At 43.4% G+C, this 22230-nt stretch overlaps 1 protein-coding gene across 1 annotated transcript in view; it reads right to left on the bottom strand.

The window, feature by feature from the left end:
- HECTD4 (HECT domain E3 ubiquitin protein ligase 4) overlaps positions 1–22230 on the bottom strand; it is a 183420-nt gene that overhangs the window by 43147 nt on the left and 118043 nt on the right. The window contains exons 36-49 of the mRNA XM_044921281.1: positions 21674–21954; positions 21275–21464; positions 19737–19818; positions 18154–18356; positions 17384–17519; positions 16382–16564; positions 15748–15912; positions 15183–15352; positions 14440–14555; positions 6024–6127; positions 3019–3180; positions 2757–2905; positions 2407–2486; positions 15–178 (exon numbers count right to left, since the gene is read on the bottom strand). Of these exons, the coding sequence (XP_044777216.1) occupies positions 15–178; positions 2407–2486; positions 2757–2905; positions 3019–3180; positions 6024–6127; positions 14440–14555; positions 15183–15352; positions 15748–15912; positions 16382–16564; positions 17384–17519; positions 18154–18356; positions 19737–19818; positions 21275–21464; positions 21674–21954 (2185 nt within the window). The remainder of the gene's footprint in view (positions 1–14; positions 179–2406; positions 2487–2756; positions 2906–3018; positions 3181–6023; positions 6128–14439; positions 14556–15182; positions 15353–15747; positions 15913–16381; positions 16565–17383; positions 17520–18153; positions 18357–19736; positions 19819–21274; positions 21465–21673; positions 21955–22230) is intronic.

Raw genomic sequence — 22230 nt, 5'->3', positions numbered from 1 at the left:
GTAAGATAACCTGCCTTCTTCTGAATGTGAACCACAGGCCACATCCCACCAGAGACGTCTTCGAGATATGGGGACAGGCGCTGCCCGCAGTATGTGAAGTATACCCGGCCCTTGGCTGGCTGCCCCGGAGGCGGGGGGGTCCCCTCGGTTCTCTCCCAGCCAATTCCTGCCACGTCACCTACGGCAGAGAAGAGGAAGGAGACATCTGGATTTCCCTTTCACTCATTATTAAATAAACTTCCCAACTGCAACCAGTGTGATGAGGCCACATATCATTGACTATCTTTATGCCACTAGTTACATCTGAAAAAGCTCTGCAGTTACGTACTGTACCTGAGTAAATATAAAGTAACACAACAGAAATCATTTTAAAAAGAGAAGTCAAGCTATTCAGAAGAAAATGCCGAGTTAGTTACCACAATTACACATTAAATTTAGCCTTTATGTTCCTGGCAGCCAAGACAAAGGGAAAACATTGGGTACTTTTTTTTTTTTTTTTTTTAAATAGATACAAGTTTTTCCCTTTTGACACATGGGAAATTATTTATGGCACAAAGGTAAAAAGGTAGTATTTTCTCAGTACGTTTGTGGAAGATTTAGAAATGGTCTTAGTAATATGAAACCCAACCCATAATGTAAGCTAGAGGTACACTGTTAAATGACATTATGTCCCACCTGCTACTTATATGTATTTAAGGCATTTTTTCGGGAAGCTAAGACAAGCCAAGCTGCTTTACAATGAGGAAGAGAATAGGACAGAGCTCAGAGACCACCTCATCGGCGCTCACATGCTGGCTGCTTCAGGCCCACTGCTCACATACGGAGCCATGTGATTAAGTCTCTCACTGTGAACTCTTCAGGGAGTGCATGAAGTTCTACGATTCTGCTTTTGATTACAGAGTTTCCAATGCTTCAGATACCACTAGGATGGGCTTCCCAAAGGCTAGGGACTTATCACTGTTTACCATGGCATCTCCAGGGCCCAGAAAAGTACCCGGCACATAGGAAATGGCCAGCAAGTATCTACTGATGAGTAGACACTAGAAGTGTTGGTACAGAGGTTGAGATTCTGCTGTAAAAAGTGAGTTCTTGATTCCTACCCAGACACATAGCATGTGTGCTTGAGGTCCAGTACAAAACTTTCTCAAACAGCAAATGCGACCAAACAAAACAAATGAGAACAAATAAAAACCCTGCCTATGGTTCCCATATGCTCCCCAAACCCTCCTCTGTGCTGAAAACACTTAAGTACTCAGCTGAAATGTCCAAGTTCTGCTCCAGAAAATGAGAAGTAACTGCCAGGAAATTATCTCTAAATCATAATTTGACCATAACTGAAAACACTACACTCCCCGAAATGTGCAGTTTAACAAGCAGCTCCCTGGGGTGCCTGGGTGGCTCAGTCAGTTAAGCGTATGCCTTCGGCTCAGGTCATGATCGCAGGGTCCTGGGATCAAGCCGCACATCGGGCTCCCTGCTCAGCAGACAATCTGTTTCTCCCTTTCTCTCTCCCTCTGCCTCTCCCCTGCTCATGCTCTCTCTCTCTCAAATAAATAAAAATAAAAATCTTTAAAAAAAAAAAAAAACAAAAAAACAAGCAGCTCCCTAAGTTAAGTGATGGCAAAATTACTCCCAGCCAGCTGTGCGAGGTTGGATGGATGGATGGATGGAGTGACTTATTCTTCTCCATCTGAGCAGCCCAGACCATCTACCATGTAGGACAATTTCAGCTTCCTCAGAAATGATGCTAAGATGTACTGTCTGAAACTAAGTAGCCAACACGTCTGGGGGCTTCTAATGGCAAGAGGACAATGCCTACATTTTGCTCCTCTGCTGGAGCAGGTAGGACTGATCCCAATTCATCTATACAGAGCAAGACACTTACACGGAGGCAAAAAAAAAAGAGGGAAAAGAGTGTTTATTGTCATTGTTTTAACTGAACTGACGGTCTATGTGACTGAAACTTCTGGGCAGATGTGCTGAAGCAGGACCAGACGTTTAGGCTCCTGAGAACAAAGTCTACAGCACGTTAGCTACTCCTAACGCATTTTGTGAGTGCCTCAGGGCTAGTGGTAGACCTCCCTTTTTTTTTTTTTTTTTTGAACCTATTTATCTGCTAGATCAATGAAAAGCTGACAAAAGACTAAACTTCAAAGAGAAGCAAAAATCTCAGGTTTTTCTAATGATGCAGAAACAAAAGTGAATGTGATTCCTACCTTACCAAATGGAGGGTCTCAGTGATAATGGCCTCACGACTAGCAGACAGCAATGACAAGTACTTGGCTTTCACTGAAAGGCAAACTGCCCATTTCTAGTTGCTAAGTTTCTTTACTTTTAACCTATTTAGACAAAATCTGGGAACAAAAGAAATACACAGGCTAAAAAAGAAGCTCCCGCCGCACTCACCAGGAGAGAGAGTCACATCCAAGCGCACGCTCTTCCACTGTAATAAACTGGAGCCATTGTAGTGCACGGCTCGGCCGTTGCTAGGAAAGAAAGCAAAGTCAAAGCCAAGGCTGCCGGGCCAACACAGAGGCAGTTACATAGTAAACAGGCCCAGGGGCTTCAGTAGCACCAGAGGACTTAGAAGGGAAACCCTAAGAGCTATTCTCTTTGCCTAAACTTGAATATATTTCCGACTGGTATTTTATATTTTTGGAGATTGAGATTATATTATTTTAGTATGAAAACACCCACAAACATCCACACCCACTACTTTTTTTTTTTTTTTAGTGACAGCAATAGTAGCTACTTACTTATGGAAAAGACAAGTGCCCACTGGATTAGTCCAAGCCCCATCTCGTTTCTCTGCTTCTGTAGCAAAGCCAAAGGAAACGATTGGTCCAGTGTCGTCATCAGTATCTCCATAGGAAACAATTTCAATTTCCCAGTAAAAAGATGGGGCCTGAGGAAACATCAGAAATGGGCAGGCAATCAGAGGACTCCACTTGGGCCCTTGGAACTTGCTTTTTCTCTCAAAGAGGAAGGAAAGAGGCAAGAGGCCGTGTGATTTCTCACCTGAACGGGTAGTGGTGAGGTGGCATAGATAAATGTGCCCCGGGGCAGACCGCCCCCAGCGCTGGGGTCAGCCAGGAAGGTGACAGAAGTAAGATGCGATGAGAACATGCAGGCTCGGACAGGCGGGAACACTCGCGAGGGGCTCCAAGTGATCTCTTTGGGCTATGGGGAAAAGTGCCTCATTCAACACTTCAAACACAGATCCCTTTACGCTCTCAAAGAAGAAAAATTTTTATCTAGTGGTATTATAATATAGGTACATCTTTTATTTAAGAATATACCTTGTTTTTACAAAGGAAACTGTATTTTAAAAAAGGCAGTCTAGGGGCGCCTGGGTGGCTCAGTTGGCTAAGCGTCTGCCTTTGGCTCAGGTCATGGTCCCAGGGTCCTGGGCTCGAGCCCTGCATTGGGCTCCCTGCTCAGCGGAGAGCCTGCTTCTCCCTCTGCCTCTGCCCCTCCACTCATGCTCTGTCTCTTGCTTTCTCTCAAATAGATAAAATCTAAAAAAAAAAAAAAAGGCAGTCTCTATGCCCAGTGTTGCTCTCTAGATCCAATCACTCTTTTAGCTCTTAGAATGGTTCATTCTGGGGAAGCCTGGGTGGCTCAGTCTGCTGAGCATCTGCCTTCGGCTCAGAGCATGATCCTGGGGTCCAAGGTTCGAGTCCCTCATCAGGCTCCTTGCTCAGTAGGGAGCCTGCTTCTCCTTCTCCCTCTGCTGCTTCCCCTGCTTGTGCTCTCTCTGACAAATGAATAAATAAAATCTTTAGGAAAAAAAAAGGGGGGGGGGGCGCCTGGGTGGTTCAGGTCATGATCCCAGGGTCCTGGGATCAAGCCCCACGTCGGGCTCCCTGCTCCACGGGAGGTCTGCTTCTCCCTCTCCCACTCCCCCTGCTTGTGTTCCCTCTCTCGCTGTGTCTCTGTCAAATAAATAAATAAAATCTTAAAAAAAAAAAAAAAAAAAAAGAACGGTTCATTCTGATATTTACCTCTATTCCTCTATGCTTATAATGCCGTTTTTCATATCCCTTTAGGACATCACTTAACTTCTGTGAGGACAAATGAGGCTTTAATTCCTACAGCTCTCCTTCTCCTTACACACATGTAGCACAGGCCCTCACACCCTCATCCTGGCTGTGTAATTACAGACCAAGTTTCAGACCCAGTTCAGTGGTCAGAATTTAAATTCCTGTGACGTACTATTCAGCTCAAAGCTAAGAAGGAGTAATATTACACTTTTTTTAAATTAATTGCTTCATTTTTTCACCTTCATAATTTTTAATAAATCTAATCATAAAGTTCATGCTTCTCTGTCAATAAAAGCATATTTTTTTTAACCCATCAATTTCATTTTTATCCAAAGGACTAAAAGACGCATGTAATGATTAGTTCCAAGGATGGGCATCGCTGCTATGGTACAAACTGGAGATGGTGCAGATGGGCACCAAGAAAAGCCTGAGTGGGGAAACTGAGGCACAAGTGTACGCTGGACTATTAAGTTTCTACTGATTGACATGGAAAGGCATTCATCATCTATGGAGGCAAAAAAGCTGGATGCAAAACAGTATGAACAGCAGAGTTCCGCTGTCATGGAAAAAGTATAGGGATCCATCACGCTGTTATGCTGACAAAGCAAAACAGAGATGTTGAGATTTCAGGTCACATTTTGTCTTTTATTTATTTTTAATTTTTAATTTTAAAATAGTTTCAAACCTATAGAAAAACTGTAAGAAAATGGCAATTTTTGTACACTCTTACAATTCACCCATTTGAAGTGTATAATTCCAACGGTTTTTAGTATATGCAGCATTGTGCAACCATCACCACCATCAAATTTTAGAGTGTTTCTGTCCCCCTTAAGACTCTCTCTGTTAGCAGTCACTCCTCACTCCCCGCACCCCTGCAGCCTCTGGTAACCACCCATCTGCTTTCTGTCTCTAGATGTGCCTGTTCTGGATACTTCATATAGATGACATCCCATAATACATGGTCTTTTGTGACTGGCTTCTTTCACTTAGCGTATTTTCAGGGTTTATCCATATTGTGGCATGGATCACTACTTCATCACTTTTTTTTCTACTTCATTTTTTAAGGCTGAATAACATTCCATTTTATGGGGATATGCATTCATTTTATGCATCCATTCATCAGGTGATAAACATTTAGGTTGTTTCCACTTCTTGGCCATTACAAATAAGCTGCTAAGAACATTCACAGAGGTACCAATTCTGAACACTTTGCCACTTTTTTTTTTTTTAAATTTTATTTATTTGACAGAGACACAGCAAGAGAGGGAACGCAAGCAGGGGGAGTGGGAGAGGGAGAAGCAGGCTTCCCCCGCCCCCCCAAGCAGGGAGCCCGAGGCGGGGCTCGATCCCAGGACCCTGGGATCATGACCTGAGCCGAAGGCAGACGCTTAACGACTGAGCCACCCAAAAGTGGCGCCCCAACCACTTTTGCTTTTTAATCACCTCTCAGTCTCTATGTATACTTTTTTTTTTAAATATTTTATTTTATTTTTTTTTAAGATTTTATTTATTTATTTGACAGAGACAGACATAGCGAGAGAGGGAACACAAGCAGGGGGAATGAGAGAGGAAGAAGCAGGCTTCCCGCAGAGCAGGGAGTCCGATGCGGGGCTCGATCCCAGGACCCTGGGATCACGACCTGAGCCGAAGGCAGACGCTTAACGACTGAGCCACCCAAAAGTGGCGCCCCTCTATGTATACTCTTATCATTATAAGATGGACTACAGATCTAAAATTTTCAAAGTTTTTTTCGGTTATTGAGAACATAAGAAATTATTCACAAATTAGTGAGTCTGCTCCTCCGCTGTGATCTTTCCTTATTCAGACTGTCAAATCAATGGGCTCCGACATTCAGAGACGCGAGCACGTCAGCACAGAGCGTGCACCTCCAAACGGCTTTGCAAATGCTCCCTCTAGAGGTCCCTCAGGTGCCACCCGGCATTCTTTAACGCAGGGCCAGTGCGCTGCGGACGGGCTCACCTGTCTCCGGTCGGCCTGCAGCGGCGGCGGCGGCGGCCGAGCACAGTCCCGGTAGAGCATCCGCAGCCGCTCACACTGCCCCTCCACAACCGCCAGCCGCTCTCCTGGAGGGGAACACGTCGGACACGAGAATGTTAGTCCCACACCCCCGAGAGCGCTCCAACTCTTCTGGAGTAGGGTCAAAGCAATAAAACGTGTTTCAGAGATCATTCCAATTCTTACAAAAAAGCAAAGAGCCTGAGATATCTTTGTCTACTACACATAGCAGCATAGCAATGTGGTCAAGTGCATGAGCTCTGAAGCTGGGCTTCCCGGATCCAGAATCTGGCTTCCCTACTTGGTATTTACCATCTCACTTCCAAGATGGGAGTAGCAAGAGCACCTGTGCCCCACAAGGTCGTGAAGAGAAGATGAAGTGACACAAGTGGGGCTTTTAGCTAAGTCCCTGGCACAGGGCAAACAATAAATGGAAGCTATTATTCTCACCATTGAAATTGATTTTTTTTTTTTTTAAAGATTTTATTTATTTGAGATAGAGAGTGAGAGAGAGAGAGAGAGAGCACAAGCTGGGGTACAGAGGGAGAGGGAGAAGCAGGCTCCCCGCTGAGCAGGGAGCCAGATGCGGGACTTGATCCCAGGAGCCTGGGATCATGACCCGAGCCGAAGGCAGCCGTTTAACCGACTGAGCCACCCAGGCATCCCTGAAATTGATTTTTTGAAAAAGATTTTATTTATTTGACAGAGTGATAGAGAAAGCGCACAAGTAGGCAGAGAGGCAGGCAGAGGGAGAAGCAGGCTCTCCGCTGAGCAGGGAGCCTGACGTGGGGCTCGATCCCAGGACCCTGGAATCATGACCTGAGCTGAAGGCAGCCACTTAACTGACTGAGCCACCTAGGCAGACCTTGAAATTTTTTTTTTAATTTTTTTTTTTTTAAAGATTTTATTTATTTGAGAGAGAGAAGGAGATAGAGCATGAGACGGGGGAGGGTCAGAGGGAGAAGCAGACTCCCTGCCGAGCAGGGAGCCCAATGCGGGACTCGATCCCGGGACTCCAGGATCATGACCTGAGCCGAAGGCAGTCACCCAACCAACTGAGCCACCCAGGCGCCGGAAATTGTATTTTAAAACATCTATCTACTTAACAACTCCTACGATCAAGGCACAGCGCAAGATGCTGGAGGATACAAAGATATATGAGCTGAAGCTCCCATCCTGGGAGGACAGATGAGATGTGTACATGCATTTACACGTCCAAGAACGAACGTGGTACAAGGCTGTGGTATGCGATATGATCTAAGCACAAACACTGGCACAGAGGAGGGAGTGAGGACTTCACTCTAGGACCCAGAAAGGCTTCAGAAAGACAGACTTGAGTTAGATCTTAGAAAATACGGCGTTTCAATAAGCAGAGAATGAAGGGAATTCCAGGTGGTTTGGCAATATGAGAAATGGTCTAGGAGTCAAAAGTCAGAGGTCTTAGGAGTGCCTCAATCAACACACAAAAATCAACTCAAAATGAATCAAAGACCTGAAAAAAACCATACAGCTAAAACTATAAAACTCCTAGAAGAAAATAATGGTGTAAATTTTCATGACTTTGAATTAGGCCTTGGTCTCTTAGATATGACACCAAAAGCATAAGCAACAGAAGAAAAAAGAGAAACTGGACTTCACCAAAATGAAAAACATTTGTGTTTCAAAGGATACTACTGAGGAAGTGAAAACACAACCCACACAATGGGAGAAAAGATTTATGTGCTACCTGATCAGGGACTAGTACAGCTAAAATTATAAAGAACTCTTATAATTAGGGTGTCTAAGTGGCTCAGTCAGTTAAGCGTCTGACTCTTGGTTTTGGCTCAGGTCATGATTTCAGGGTCATGGGGTTGGGCCCCATGTCGGGCTCCACACTGAGCACGGAGTCTGCTTGAGATTCTCTCTCTCTCCCTCTTCCTTTGCCCCTCCCCCTGCTCACAAGCGCACACTCTCTAAATAAATAAATAAATAAAATCCTAGGAAAAAAAAAGAACTATAATTTTTTTAAAGTTTTATTTATTTGAGAGCAAGCATGAGAAGGGGGAGGGTCAGAGGGAGAAGCAGACTCCCCACTGAGCAGGGAGACAGATGTGGGACTTGATCCTGAGACTCCGGGATCATGACCTGAGCCACCCAGGTGGCCCAACTCTTGTAATTTTTTAAAAATATTTATTTGAGAGAGAGAGCATGTGCACGCACAAGCGGGGGCAGGGGCAGAAGGAGAGGGAGAAACAGACTTCCTTCTGAGCTCAATTCCAGAACCCCGAGATCACAACCTGAGCTGAAGGCAGATGTTTAACTGACTGAGCCACAAAGGCACCCAGAACTCTTATAATTTAACAATAAAATGACCACCCAACTAAAATGGGCAAGGGATTCAAACAGACATTTCTCTGAAGAAGGTAAATGGTCATTAAGTACATGAAAAGATGCTCAACATCATTAATCGTTAGGAAAACGCAAATCAAAACCACAAGGAGATACCACTTCACACCTACTAGGATGACTGTAATCAAAAAGACACCACCAGTGCTGGTGAGGACCCCCGTCCACTGCTGGTGGCAATATAAAATGGTGCCACTGCTGTGGAAAACAATTCCTCAAAAAAGCATGCAGTTTCTCAAAAGTTAAACAAGGATTACTATATGACCCGGCCATGCCACTCCTACATATGCCCATGAAAACATATGTCCACATAAGCACTTTACAGCAGCATTATTGGTCACTGCCAAAAAGCACAAACAAGTATTCATAAATTCATCAACAAAATGCGGTCTATGCACACAATGGAACAGTACTCAGCCATAACCTGTTATGAAGTACTGAGCCATGCTACAACATGGATGAACCTTGAAAACATTATGCTAAGTGGAAGCAGTCAGACAAAAAAAGGACAACTACTGTAGGATTCCACTGATAGGAAATCCCCAGGATATGTAAATCCAGAGAGACAGAAAGTAGATTCGAGATTCCCAGGAGCTGGGGAGGGAAAATGGGGAGTTATTGTTTAACTAGTACCGGGGGGTTTCTATTTGAGATGATGAAAAAATTCTGGAACTATATAGTGGTGATGACTGCATAATTCTGTGAATATACTAAAACCCAAAGAAGTATACACTTTAAAATGGTGAATTTTATGGTGTTTGAATTATACCTGAATTAAAAAAAAAAAAGGTCTTAGGAGAAATAAAATGTAGTCCAATAAAAGTAAAGCACAGAGCTTGCCTGGATAGTGAGAAATTTATTGACCTATACCACGTCTAGAGACACCCAGACACTTAATAGAACCCAATGACATGGACTAGAAGGCAACAGGGAAGAGGAGGCCAAGATAAAACAGACTCAAAGTGAAGGCAGGAGCCAGGCCAGGCCATGCCATGAGGTATATGCCCCCTGTCCTTTCTTTACACCTGGGGTCGGGCCCAAGCCCAGTGGACAAATCAAAGAGGAAACTATTGGGCGCCTGGGTGGCTCAGTTGGTTAAGCGACTGCCTTCGGCTCAGGTCGTGATCCTGGAGTCCCGGGATCGAGTCCCACATCAGGCTCCCTGCTCGGCGGGGAGTCTGCTTCTCCCTCGGACCCTCCCCCCTCTCATGTGCTTGCTCTCTCTCATTCTCTCTCTCTCAAATAAATAAATAAAATCTTCAAAAAAAAAAAAAGAGGAAACTATTCAGTTACAGGATTCATGGAATCCAGTATATAAATGTAAACTAACTAGTCATAAAGAGCCTAGCTAGCTTGGAGAAACACTTTCCAATTATTATTTTTAAATTAAAACCTTATTCCAGAGGGGGAGATGAACCAGGAGAGACGATGGACTCTGAAAAACAAACTGAAGGTTCTAGAGGGGCAGGGGGTGGGAGGATGGGTTAGCCTGGTGATGGGTATTAAAGAGGGCACGAACTAAATAGAGCACTGGGTGTTATGTGCAAACAATGAATCATGGAACACTACATCAAAAACTAATGATGTAATGTATGGTGATTAACATAACAATAAAAAATTATTAAAAAAAAAAACAAACCTTATTCCGAGAGAACGTATACACGGAATACTGGATGATCCAGGGAGTAACGTGTGCAACAGTGTCCTTACAATCAAGCAGTAACCAGGGTCAGGAGAGATTTCTATGGGATTGGCTGGAATCATACTGAATTAGGGAATAGCAATTCTTAGGGGTAGAATGGGGGCTACCTGGCAGAGGTGAAGCATATCTGCCATGAGGTAGTCTTAACACAAGAGGGGATTTTACAGTACCTAGTGTGAGAGGAATACATTCCTAACTGACCGTCCTCTGGCCAGAGCACCAAGTAGTGGCCGGGACCGGCTATGAACTCACTCTAGTCTGTAACTGACAACCCCACAGTAGTAACTATGCTTAGGGAAGCGAGCATCTCGGGGACAGCACCACGCTCTTGACAACCACTCAAAGCAGGGCTTCAGGAAGCTAACTATGATGACAACGTGGAAAGACAAGGTGCACAAAGGAAAGGTTTGGAGAATAATGCAGATGTCTAAACACAAAAGAAAAAGCACCTGACATATGAAGCTGGTAGTAGAAATGGGCAGGAAAGGGATAAATTTCAGGAGCATTTCAAAGGAAGAATAGAACATGGCAAATGATTGGATGTGGAAGAATAGGAAGGAGATGTTTGTCATATTTAACTCAGTATCTGAGAGTCAAAAATAGTCTGAGTCCGACCTAAAACAAGGAAGTCAGAAAGGAGAGCTGACTTGAGAGGAAAGAACGACTTTAGTTTTAAGTGTGGGGTATTCATGAGGCTGGGGGTCCTAAGAAAAAGGGCTGAGAGGCCTGGCTAGCCAGTGAGGGACTACCCATAGAAGCAGCCATGGAAAGCACAGGGGAGGGCAGATAAGCAAAGAAGGTGGGTTGGCAAAGCTTAGAGCAGTTTCTCCAAGTGAGGTCTGGGCCCGTCCTAGCACAACGGCCCAGGCTCACCTTCAAGTGATGATTCTGACTTTTGGGTGGAGTTTGTAAAGCATTTTGTTATTTTTTTAAGATTTTATTTATTTATTCATTTGACACAGAAAGAGAGAGCACAAGCAGGGGGAGCAGCGGAGGGAGAGGGAGAAGCAGACTCCCCGCCAAGCAGGGAGCCCAATGAGGGACTCAATCCCAGGATCCTGAGATCAGGACCCGAGCCGAAGGCAGTCGCTTAACCGACTGAGCCACCCAGGCGTCCCTAGAAAGCATTTTTAACATGCTTCTGAGGGAGTCTTATGAACTTTCAAAGTTTGAGAAGAACCTCTGGCTCAGGGAATGTGTATATTTAGAAAGTAGGGAGTCGAAGAAACATTTGGACCGGAGAGGTTCTAACTTTTGTAAGAACATCAAGTTGGGAATTTTTTTTGGTTTTTATGTGCCTTTTCTTCAGTATTAAAATCTGTTTCCTGGGGCACCTGGGTGGCTCAGGTCATGATCCCAGAGTCCTGGGATCGAGTCCCGCATCGGGCTCCCTGCTCGGCGGGGAGCCTGCTTCTCCCTCTGCCTCTCTATCTCTCATGAATAAATTAATAAAATCTTCAAAAAAAAAAAAAATCCGTTTCCTATGCTACTTCAACCAAGGGATCCAGTGAATTTCGCAGAAATATTTCTTCATGGGAAAAAACTCTTTGGTGTAGTGCTATCTTCTTAGACCAAATGGAATTAGGTATTCTTTTCCCTGGATTAGAGAAGCTATAAAATTGAGCTAGGAGTAAGTCAACGATATAATGGCCCAGTTTCTGCTTAATTCATCACAGAAGTAAAATAATGGAAGAAATTCATTGAATTATTTTTTTTTCATTTTAGAGACTCAAATGTATTTTTGTGTGTGAATTTCACATTTTCACACATGAAATAAAAAGTCTTAATACATTCAAAAATAAAAATCAAAGAACTCTTTCTCTTCTACCCATCACCTTGAAACATTTATTAAACAGCACTTCTTCTAAGCACAGTCTAGGACTCTCTTGTGGGCTCTAAGAATCCACCGCTGTGTTACAAAGTAACCCAGATGCAGGGTTGGTTGGTTGTTGGCTGGCTGTTCTCAGTCAAGGACTGAGAAGCCAGCAAACTTTGATAAGTACTTTAAACTTCAAAGCTCTTTCCGGTAACCTACTAAGTGAGTTATTAAGGACTGTTAAACTTGACATAAGACACTATTTTAGGATATAAATTGATGTATAAGCTCATAGTCTTCTCTTTTGTGGCAATTAGTAAACACTCCCCACACATTTCTATCCAACTCTTTGTGACCACAGAGTTCTTTTCCATTAGGGAAAATGGGTCAGGTGGGTTATTATTAAAACTACTTGAGGTCACTGCTCCAAATCACTATGATTCCTAGCTTGTACATTAAGTACAAAAGTTAATTTCACAGTTTTACGACTCCCTTATTCAATAAAACGTATAAAAAGGCTATTCAGAGTCCTATAAAAGAGCGAGTGATCAGGGAGCCTTGGTGGCTCAGTCAGTTAAGTGTCTGCCTTCGGCTCAGGTCATGATCCCAGGGTCCTGGGATTGAGCCCCACATGTGGCTCCCGGCTCAGGGGGGGCCTGCTTCTCCCTCTGCCCTCAGCTTGTGCTCTCTCTCAAATAAATAAAATCTTTAAAAAAAAAAAAAAGGGGAAAAGAAAGCAAGAGATCAATTCAGCAAGTACATGCTTGCTAAAAATCAGTCACGTAGGTCTTACAATGCAACGTAGGCCAAGAACATGAAAAAACAGGGCAAGGAATGAAGACCCAACCACAAGTACAAAGCTGAATTATGGGCAAACATTTAGTCACAAGTAACTTCCCCTCAGAAGCCTAGCAAATTCCTTTTCTTCTGTTCTTATTCTCTATGCTCAGAATCTCCCTGAGGTTTATTAACAGTCGCTGGTTCCACAGAGCTACTACCCCTAAAAGAGGGAGATTTGAAGAGTAAGACATATACAGAGTGAAGACCAAAAGCAAAGACCAATCAAAGAAATTGGTACCACATGAAAAAGAAAAATTTAAAGAAAGAAGAGAGATTAGGGAGTGACTGAAAAAGCGAATGGCATGAGAAACAGTAAATAACATGGACAATAAAAATGACCCCGCAGAGACAAAGGAAACCACTAAAACCATTAAGGAAGTTAAAGATATTCATCTATTCCTTACAGTTCATGAAAATGCTAGCAACTAGAGCACTGGAGGATGCTAATCTAACTGTGAACAACTTCCTTTCGAGTCCAGTTATATCCTTGGGGAAAAAGCATAAATTTTCATTTAAAAACACCCAGGCCAACTACCAATTTATAGGAAATCTGAAGACTGAGGGACACAATAAATGACACCACAGAGATATAATCAGCAAAATCCAGACTATGGGAAACCTTTCAAAAAATAAATTGCAAGGCAAAAAGAACATAATGAGGGGATGAAATTACAATGTAAGAATTTTATTTGGATCCCGATTCAAATAAACAAATACAAAAACAAGTATGACTATATGAGAAAATCAGAAAGATGCACACGGACTAGTTAGTATTAAAGAACTACCATTAATTTTTCAGATGCGATAATGGTATTGCATTTTTTTTTTAAGAGTCCTTTTTTTTTTTTTTTTTTTTTAGAGACACATACTAAAATATTTATGGGTAAAGTAATATCTAAGAATCTGCTTAAAAACAATCCAGGAGGGGGCGCCTGGGTGGCTCAGTTGGTTAAGCGACTGCCTTCAGCTCAGGTCATGATCCCACAGTCCTGGGATCGAGTCCCGCATCGGGCTCCCTGCTCAGCGGGAGCCTGCTTCTCCCTCTCCCACTCCCCCTGCTTGTGTTCCCTCTCTCGCTGTGTCTCTCTCTGTCAAATAAATAAATAAAATCTTTAAAAAAAAAAAAAAATACAGGAGGGGGGTACAGCACAGATGAATCAGGACTGACCATGAGTTGACAACTGTTGAGGGTTCCCTTTACTAGTCTCCCTATTTTTGTGTTTCAACTTTTCCATGAACACAGACACACACACACACACACACACAGAAGTTAGCGCAAACTCCTATGAACTCAAATGTAGCCAATGACAATAGTCAGAAAGTATCAGTAGCCCTAAGGGTTCATGAAATTCTAACAGGGAAACAAATGCAATGAATTAATGTGAATGGAAGAAAACATGATGGCATGGGTCCTCAAGTTAAATTGAAAAACGATTTCCTTTGTACGTACTGAAAGCTGTTTACATTTCTAAATCTGGGATAAAAGTTGTGCTAAGTGCAGTCTATAGAGCTTAGCTACTTGACGTGTGTGTGTGTTGGGGGGATGCAAGCACGTGCGTGTGCATGTTAGCATTCCATCATCAAACTGGAAATGTGCTGATAACACTTAATAAAACAGGAAAGCCACAGGTACTTACCAGCACTGCATTCCTGGGCTACTAGGTTGAGCACTTCAACAGCTGCTGGACACTGTTGTATGAATTCTTCACAGAATAAGCTGTCTTCTAAAAGCTGGGCCATGACCAGGCATGCTCTTAATGTTAAAAGATTTATAATATTTCAAAGTCATCAATATTCATTCTTTAAGGAGTTAACTATGAAAAGCATTTCAATCAACTTTGTCCCCTAATTTACAAAAAGGTTCAAACTCCCCTTTCCTCTTGCTTTTTTTCTGAACTGGATTGATCTGGAAACATAAGTAACTTCTCTTCCCACTTGAGGGCATTCCCTAGTTCTTCTCCTTATCAGTTTGGAAAGTGATGGACCAGATGTATATTAACATAGCACGAGCCATTTAAACAAGGTAAAGTGGCAAAGAGATTCACTGGGATAGAACGAAGTGCTTTTCCCAAAGCAAAGCAGTGGAGCCTTGTGTATATTCCATAGGTCACCTTTTGACTGCTTGCTTATTTTCTTAGGGGAACAGCTAAACTGTTTTAAATTTCAGAAGTTGCACAATGCAACAAAACTTGCAGAAATTGGGGAATTTAACAAAAATGTAGTAAACAAAGCGCAAGAGAACGTCTCCGTTCTCAGTTTGACATGAATTTCACACCGTGGACCCACTAAGCCAGGAGTGGAGGGGCCCAGCAAGGCCCCCCGCCTCTGTGGCCTGCACCACCTCAGCCAGCACATTAGGGGATCTCTGGAGGGTGCTCACCTTGTTCTTATTTCAGCCAGGAGCCGAACGACTGCCATCACAGGAGCTGACCCATCTCCTGTTGCAGGAAGTGAGGTATGAATAGAGAGACTTCCCTCCTGAGGAAGCAACATGGACTGGACTGCCTGTACTACCTTCTCAGTAATGGACAGTTTATGAAGAGGCAGTGCCTGATGGTGGTGCGGGGGGGGGCATGGCAAAAAGTTAAATTCAAGTAGTTAGTTTATAAGAAATGAGGGTGTTATTATCTGGAGTTAATTCTCAAAATTTCAGTTAAAAAAAATAAAATCACCATACATAAAATTGCAAACTAGACCAAAACAATTAAAAATACAATACCCTGTGGAATATTCCTAACCAAAGAAATGAGTTTTGTCATCTAGGTGAAAATCTTCACACAAATGTTACTATTAAGTAATTATGCCCAATATATAAATATACATCCCAAGTAACACTTAAGATAAACAAGTATTTGTGCCCTTGTACTGTGTGCACACTCATTTTTCATTACAGTATGGTTACCATTTGTAGTGACATTTAATAATGCATTTAAAAATCACCTTACCTCTGATCTTGGAACACAAAGTCTAGACAATGGAATAGTCAATGTGTCTGATGCTTGCGAAGTCTTTCTACAGTCTATGGGTGGGAATCTGACTGTAGCTATACCTTCCTGTTCATTGATAGAAGCCACTACTCCGATGCTTCCTGATATTCCTCTACCTAAAACCTAGAGACAAAGATGGATTAGCACCACCGACCAGCTCTGATGGTGTATGCAACTCTGTCATGGGCTAGGTGCAGAGAAGTAAATTCACAGCTGTTGTTAGTGGCATTACAGGAACAGTTCGTTACAGTGCAGATACCAAGCACTGAATGGGAGTTAAAATAATAGGTCCTAAAACCTATGTCAAGGTGATCACAATAGGATAGAACCTCAAACTTCCAACACTAAAATATTAGTGACACCATGGGACACAAGTATTATAATTAACATCATACAGTACTGTACTAATATCTGAATAACGTGTAGCACAGTGTGGATTAGAATTCATGAGTTTCTCAGATTCCTTATTTAGCTTGAAGAACTAGGATTTCTGTCCAACTGGGTGGATGATGCCACCTTTACAGATGATCAGTTAATCAATGAATGCAGTAGCTTGGGGAGAGCAGGGACTTGGGAAATGCTGGCTGGTTACCTGCACCTCAGACCCTATCTTGATGGTCTCTTTGAAGCCTCCGAGGGCACACAGTGCGGCGACGGCCTGGCGGGCGATTCTCTGAAGTTTGGCGAGTTTCCTGCCGCTACTGCTGCCATTTTCCAGAATGCTCTCTGCATATTTCCCCAACTGTGGAATGTACATCAGCGCACGAGACAGAACCTAAATGTAAGCAGCAGCCGTGTAGTAGGAGTTAAAGCTTTGGCTATTATCGATACTAAGAGTGATGAAGTGTCCATAACAGTGGCTGGCTGCCGTGTACTGAAGGAACTCTGGCTAGGGGAGGGATGAAGTAACTATCAACTGACCATTGACATCTTGCCATATTTGCCTCATGTGATTAGACAAGGCTGGAAACACACAACCTCAGAATGTGGGAGAATCGAACACGGTTAACAAAACCCCAAAGGAGAAGAAAAACTTATCTGAGGGAAAACCATCACAGCTTACTGCCTACAACTCAACACCCAATTTCCTTAAGGCAATCACTTGAAAAATGACTGTGGGCAAACGGGAATTGAATAGCGTTCCCTAGTTTTCAGGAAACTAGACTACCATCTGTCATGATGAATTACTGATAGAGCATCCAGGGGGTATGTATCACAGAGGCCTCCTTAGGACTTACTACAAATCCTTACTAAGGACTTACTACAAATCCAATAAACCAAGGCTGCGATTCCCTATTGTTGGTACCAGTTGAACATAAGCAAGAAGGAGAAACAAGGAGTGCCATTCTTTCCCTGAGAATATGGTCCCGTCTTCTGTAAAATCAGAAATGACAGTGACAGGAGACACAGGTTAACAGGTGAAACGACTAAACCAAAGCAAATTTGAGGGGGAAAACCGCTAACAAGCCAATCTGGCCAATTTGGGAACTCTCTCTTTACTAGAATATGACCCTCGCTAGGCAGGATTCAAATGCTAAAAGAGAACACAAACTTCCTCCTCGCTTCTTCAGCTAAGCAGTGACACTGTGCTAACCTTTTCTGCCGTTGTGGTCCATATTTGAGCAGCATTTGACTCGGGTGCCATTAGCAAGCTATGAAGCAAGGCGATCACTTCTGCGGCCATGCTGTTCGCCACGTGCCCACTGATGAAGGGTCGGACGGGGTCAGTTCTGCGAGCGTCAAGACGGAAAGTGTCAGTGCCCAGCGATGGTTTAAGAATGCAGAGAAGTGGCTTTTAGGGTTATCAAAAGATGGAAAAATTTTCTAATGATACAAGAAAAAGTGGATTTCATTGAGAAGAAGAGAAGCTAAATTAAATCACTTCTCTCATACTCTGTTAACTAAAGAATCCTCTGAAACAGCAGACCTCAAACTTGAGCTGCATAAACCATCAGGAGTGAGGGAAGACACTATGCTGCACCTATTCCTGGCCAGCAAACACAGAACAGCTCGCAAACTTCCTGGAGGCAACACTCATTCCTCCTGTCTACTCCTAGAAAGGAGTTCATGTGTACAGCTGGGCTGGTTTGGAAGAAGTAAAGGCAGCAAGACGTGAGTTTACTAATACTCCAAAAAACTGTAGCTGATGTTCCTGGTAGTGGCCTTCCTCAGGAAAAACAGCCCTCTGGCTACAGATGCCCACTCAGCCAGGAGCACCACCCTATTCGCCCACAACCTCAGATGGGTATTTTGAGCCCTCAGTCCTCATTTCCAGCCGGTCAAGGGGATGATATACAATTAAAGCCCTAAGAACAAGTCCATCACAAAGTAGGTCTGGGAAAAGTGTGGACAGAGAAAGACTACCTGGCGAGCTCAGAGTTCCTCTCTCGGCAAATGGAGGTCTGGGCGGTTTTCTTTTTGTCGCCTGTGGACAGTCCACTCACAGTCTCTGGGCTGACGGACTCTACAGGTGGCCCGATGCTGACGATGAGGCCTGACTGGGCCCACTTGGTTGCCTTCCGAAGAGCGGCTGCAGCCTCTTCTGTGATCACCTCACAGCAGCCGCCCTGGAGGGAGGTTTGAGACTGTCACCTTCCTGCGCTTCCTTAATTTTTAAAGCCTGCTTCCCCATTACCAAAGCAATCCAGGCTCGTTTCTCAAAAACTCACATGTTAAAATACTATATGTAGAAAGTTAACTTCCCATAAACATCCCATGACTCTACCCAGTCATATAATTGTTAGTCCTCTGGATTTGTCTCCATGTAAATTCTGGCATACATAATCATGGATCAGTTTTTCTATTTAATTTTTATCAGTTATCAAACTATCATGTGTTGTGATATTGGCATATACAGATCTACCTGGCTCTTTTTATGGTTGTATGGTATTTCATGGTATGCATGTAATTTTTAAATTTAAAAATTTAAGGTATAATTGACATATAACAATTTCTTTAATCAATTTCCTATTTATGGGTATACAGATTCTATTTTGTTTTTTACAAATAAAACCATAAAAAGTATGGTTGTCTCTGGACACTAGAGAATGCCTGTTTACCCTCACCTTGACAATAATGGGTATTATCAGTTTTCTTTGACAGGTGAAAAATGATATATCACTATTTTTATTCCCTTATTTGTGTAATTTGTAAACATGGGCATATTTTTATATTTTTTATGGGCTGTGTGTCTTTCTTTTTATTTATTTTTTTTTTTTAAGATTTTATTTATTTATTTGACAGAGACACAGCGAGAGAGGGAACACAAGCAGGGGGAGTGGGAGAGGGAGAAACAGGTTCCCCGCAGAACAGGGAGCCTGATGCGGGGCTCGATCCCAGGATCCGGGGATCATGACCTGAGTCGAAGGCAGATGCTTAACAACTGAGCCACCCAGGGGCCCCTTTATCTATTATTCTTTTAATCTTCACATCTTATCACTTTTAAAGTACTATTTTTTTTTTTTTTTTTTAAGAGAGAGCGTGCACATGCTGGTACCGGGAGGGGCAGAGAGAGAGAGAGACAGAATCTTAAGCATGTTCCGTGCCCAGCGTGGAGCCCAACACAGGGCTCGATCTCACAACCCTGAAACAGGACCTGAGCCCAAATCAAGAGTGAGATGCTAAACCGACTGAGCCACTCAGGCGCCCCTCACTTTTAAAGTATCATTAGGCTGCAAAACTTTAATAGAGCTAAGGGAAAACTTCTAGGTCAAAACCAAGAATTCTCTTTTACATTTTTTTTTTTTTTTTTTTAGCGTTAATGACAAATTGATTCTGACTAGTTCTCTTGAAAATGGTTTCAGTTAAACCACTGACTTCAATTTCTCACCCTGCCTCTTTCTGGGAACTTTTTTTTTTCTTCTTAAATGTCTCTGCAAACCTAAAGTATGGTAAACGTCCCTCAATCATGGGTCTTGTCAGACCAGGTGTCTCCATATTAGGGTTACCTTGGTCATGTCTCGATCCATTTTCACGACTTTCTCCATGTTGGCACCAGTACCAAGTCTGAAGGGCCGTCCTTCTGAGCTACTAAAAGGGAAAGCAGAGAGAGGTGACGATCTTACAGGCAAGGTCAAGGTGGGGCTGCAGGCTGTGAGGCAACCTAGTACTGGCCAGGCCAGCATTATATGCTACAACAGGATTTTAAAATCCACAGTAGACGCAATTTTTCAAAAAGGAATTTATTATTGTTTAATTATAGCACTTTTAGGGATTAAAACACCAGCTGTTTTTACAGTTGTAATAATTAAAACCTACATGACAATGACGTGCAAACTAAAAAGCTGAACAAAATCGAGAATCTGCACCTACAATGCAGGGAAGGCCGCGCACCTGGGAGACACTCAGTAAGTGATCTAAATCCCAAAGTGAGGGGACTTTAGCAACAGCATGGGTGGGATGCCTTGGTGTGAATGACTGGATCTTTCTAATAATTCAGCTTCCTCTTCCTCTTAAACCTGGCTCTCCAAAAACTCCTTCAGCAAATTTGTACTGTGAAGTTTCTCAATGCCCAAGAATCCTTCTTGGCGATTTCTGCATCTAGCACTGACCTGCCTGACCCCGCTTAGTTTATGCTAGTGGTCCATTAGTGCTTTCAGTTGCCATGATGGCAGACAAGGGACCAATTAGGAGGATGACACCAATATCACATCATTTATTTGAAGAAAGAAGTCATCCCCTGAGACATACACACATGTCCTAAATTCCCTCATGTTCTGTGGCAGGACTTCCCGTCGTCCTTGCTCCCACTAACAGGGCCCCCCGTGGGTTTGTAATCTTTGGACAGTAAGTATATTTTTACTTCATACCATTTTTCATCATACCATTCATACTTCAATGAATTATAGCTTTAAAGAAGTTTCTCTTGGGCGCCTGGGTGGCTCAGTTGGTTAAGCGACTGCCTTCGGCTCAGGTCATGATCCTGGAGTCCCGGGATCGAGTCCCGCATCGGGCTCCCTGCTCAGCGGGGGGTCTGCCTCTCCCTCTGACCCTCTTCCCTCTCGTGCTCTCTCTCATTCTCTCTCTCAAATAAATAAATAAAATCTTTAAAAAAATAAAAAAAAAATAAAGAAGTTTCTCTTATCTCTCCACCTCACAGTCAATGGTATCCCTTACATTTACCCATGGCTGAAGGATGCCAATGACTAAAACCAGACTGCATTTTTCCTTCTCGAAGCCCAAAATCACACTGTAGACTCTCCATTGAGCACAAACAATACATTCTCAACAGGGCTTTCGCTCTCTGTTGGGTTTGAAGAAACAGTACCGAGTTGTGGATAAAAGCTTGGGCTCTGTGGTCAGAGGCCTGCGTCTGTGGTTCAGCTCTGCCTCAGTTTCTCCACTGTAACAACAGGGATGACAGTGATTACCTCTTAGGGTTGTCAAGAGGGCTGGGACAGCTGATGTACGTAAGGGGCTTACTGAGCACAGTGCCTGGGACACAGTCAGTGCCTGATGGCATGTAGCTATTACAATCATCAGTCACCTTAGTAGCGGCTGGAGAACCTCATGAGAGGACTGGTCTTCCCGCTTGTGGATAAAGATAGACAGCTTGCCATCCACTGCTTCACTCTCTTCTCCAGGATCTTTATCTCCTTTTAAGGAATTCTTGGGACTGGTTTTTGTCAATGTAGTGTCAGGTTCAGAAGCAGTTGGAGAAAGAACTGTCTGACATCCTTTAAAAGCGAACAGAACGACGGCAGTGTTATTTGTGCATCCCCTGCGCAGGGAGGACTCTAGTTTTGGTCTCTCTTCCTCCCGCTCCCATCTCCCTCTCTTCCGTTGCAAGAGGCATGGCAGCAGCAGCTAACCAACAACGGAAAGCTCAGGCTGGCCGTCCCCAGCAAGTGGGCACCTCAGTGTCATTCTCCAACCAGCTGCTCACCTGGGACCACGTAATCTGCCAGCTTTGCTAAGAGCAATGAGGCAATCTTGGATGCTGGGTCGCTGGGATCCTCCTGCTCACTGTTTAGGGAGGGAACGGAGTAGCTCCATGGCGGGAGCTCCACGTTTCCACAGTCTTCTACACTCATCAGTGGGAGCGCCGCCCGGCACAGCTGAAGAATGATAAGGACTAGCTTTGGAGACGGGCGCTGGTCAAGCAGCAGAGAGAGGAGTTTGGACACACAAGCTGGCTGGCTCAGGATGGCTTTACCTATGTGACTTCTGAAAAAGAAGGAAGAAAAGGTACACAAGGCTGGGCATATTGGACTATAGAAATTCGGAAGCAAGAGTTCCCTAAATGAAGATGAACTGATTCATGAGGAAGACACAGATTTGGCACTATGTTTTTATGAAGGAGAACTAAGGTTTTTGGTAAATATCTAATGAAAGCTCTCAACTGACCAGTCAATAGTACCTTTTTTTTTTTTTAATTTTTGTTTATGGGGCGCCTGGGTGGCTCAGTTGGTTAAGCGACTGCCTTCAGCTCAGGTCATGATC

Source organism: Neomonachus schauinslandi, chromosome 14 (genome assembly GCF_002201575.2).
Source record: "Neomonachus schauinslandi chromosome 14, ASM220157v2, whole genome shotgun sequence".
NCBI lineage: Eukaryota > Metazoa > Chordata > Mammalia > Carnivora > Phocidae > Neomonachus > Neomonachus schauinslandi.
The sequence above is the reverse complement of the archived record's forward strand: the minus strand, read 5'-3'. Positions and strand labels throughout refer to the sequence as shown.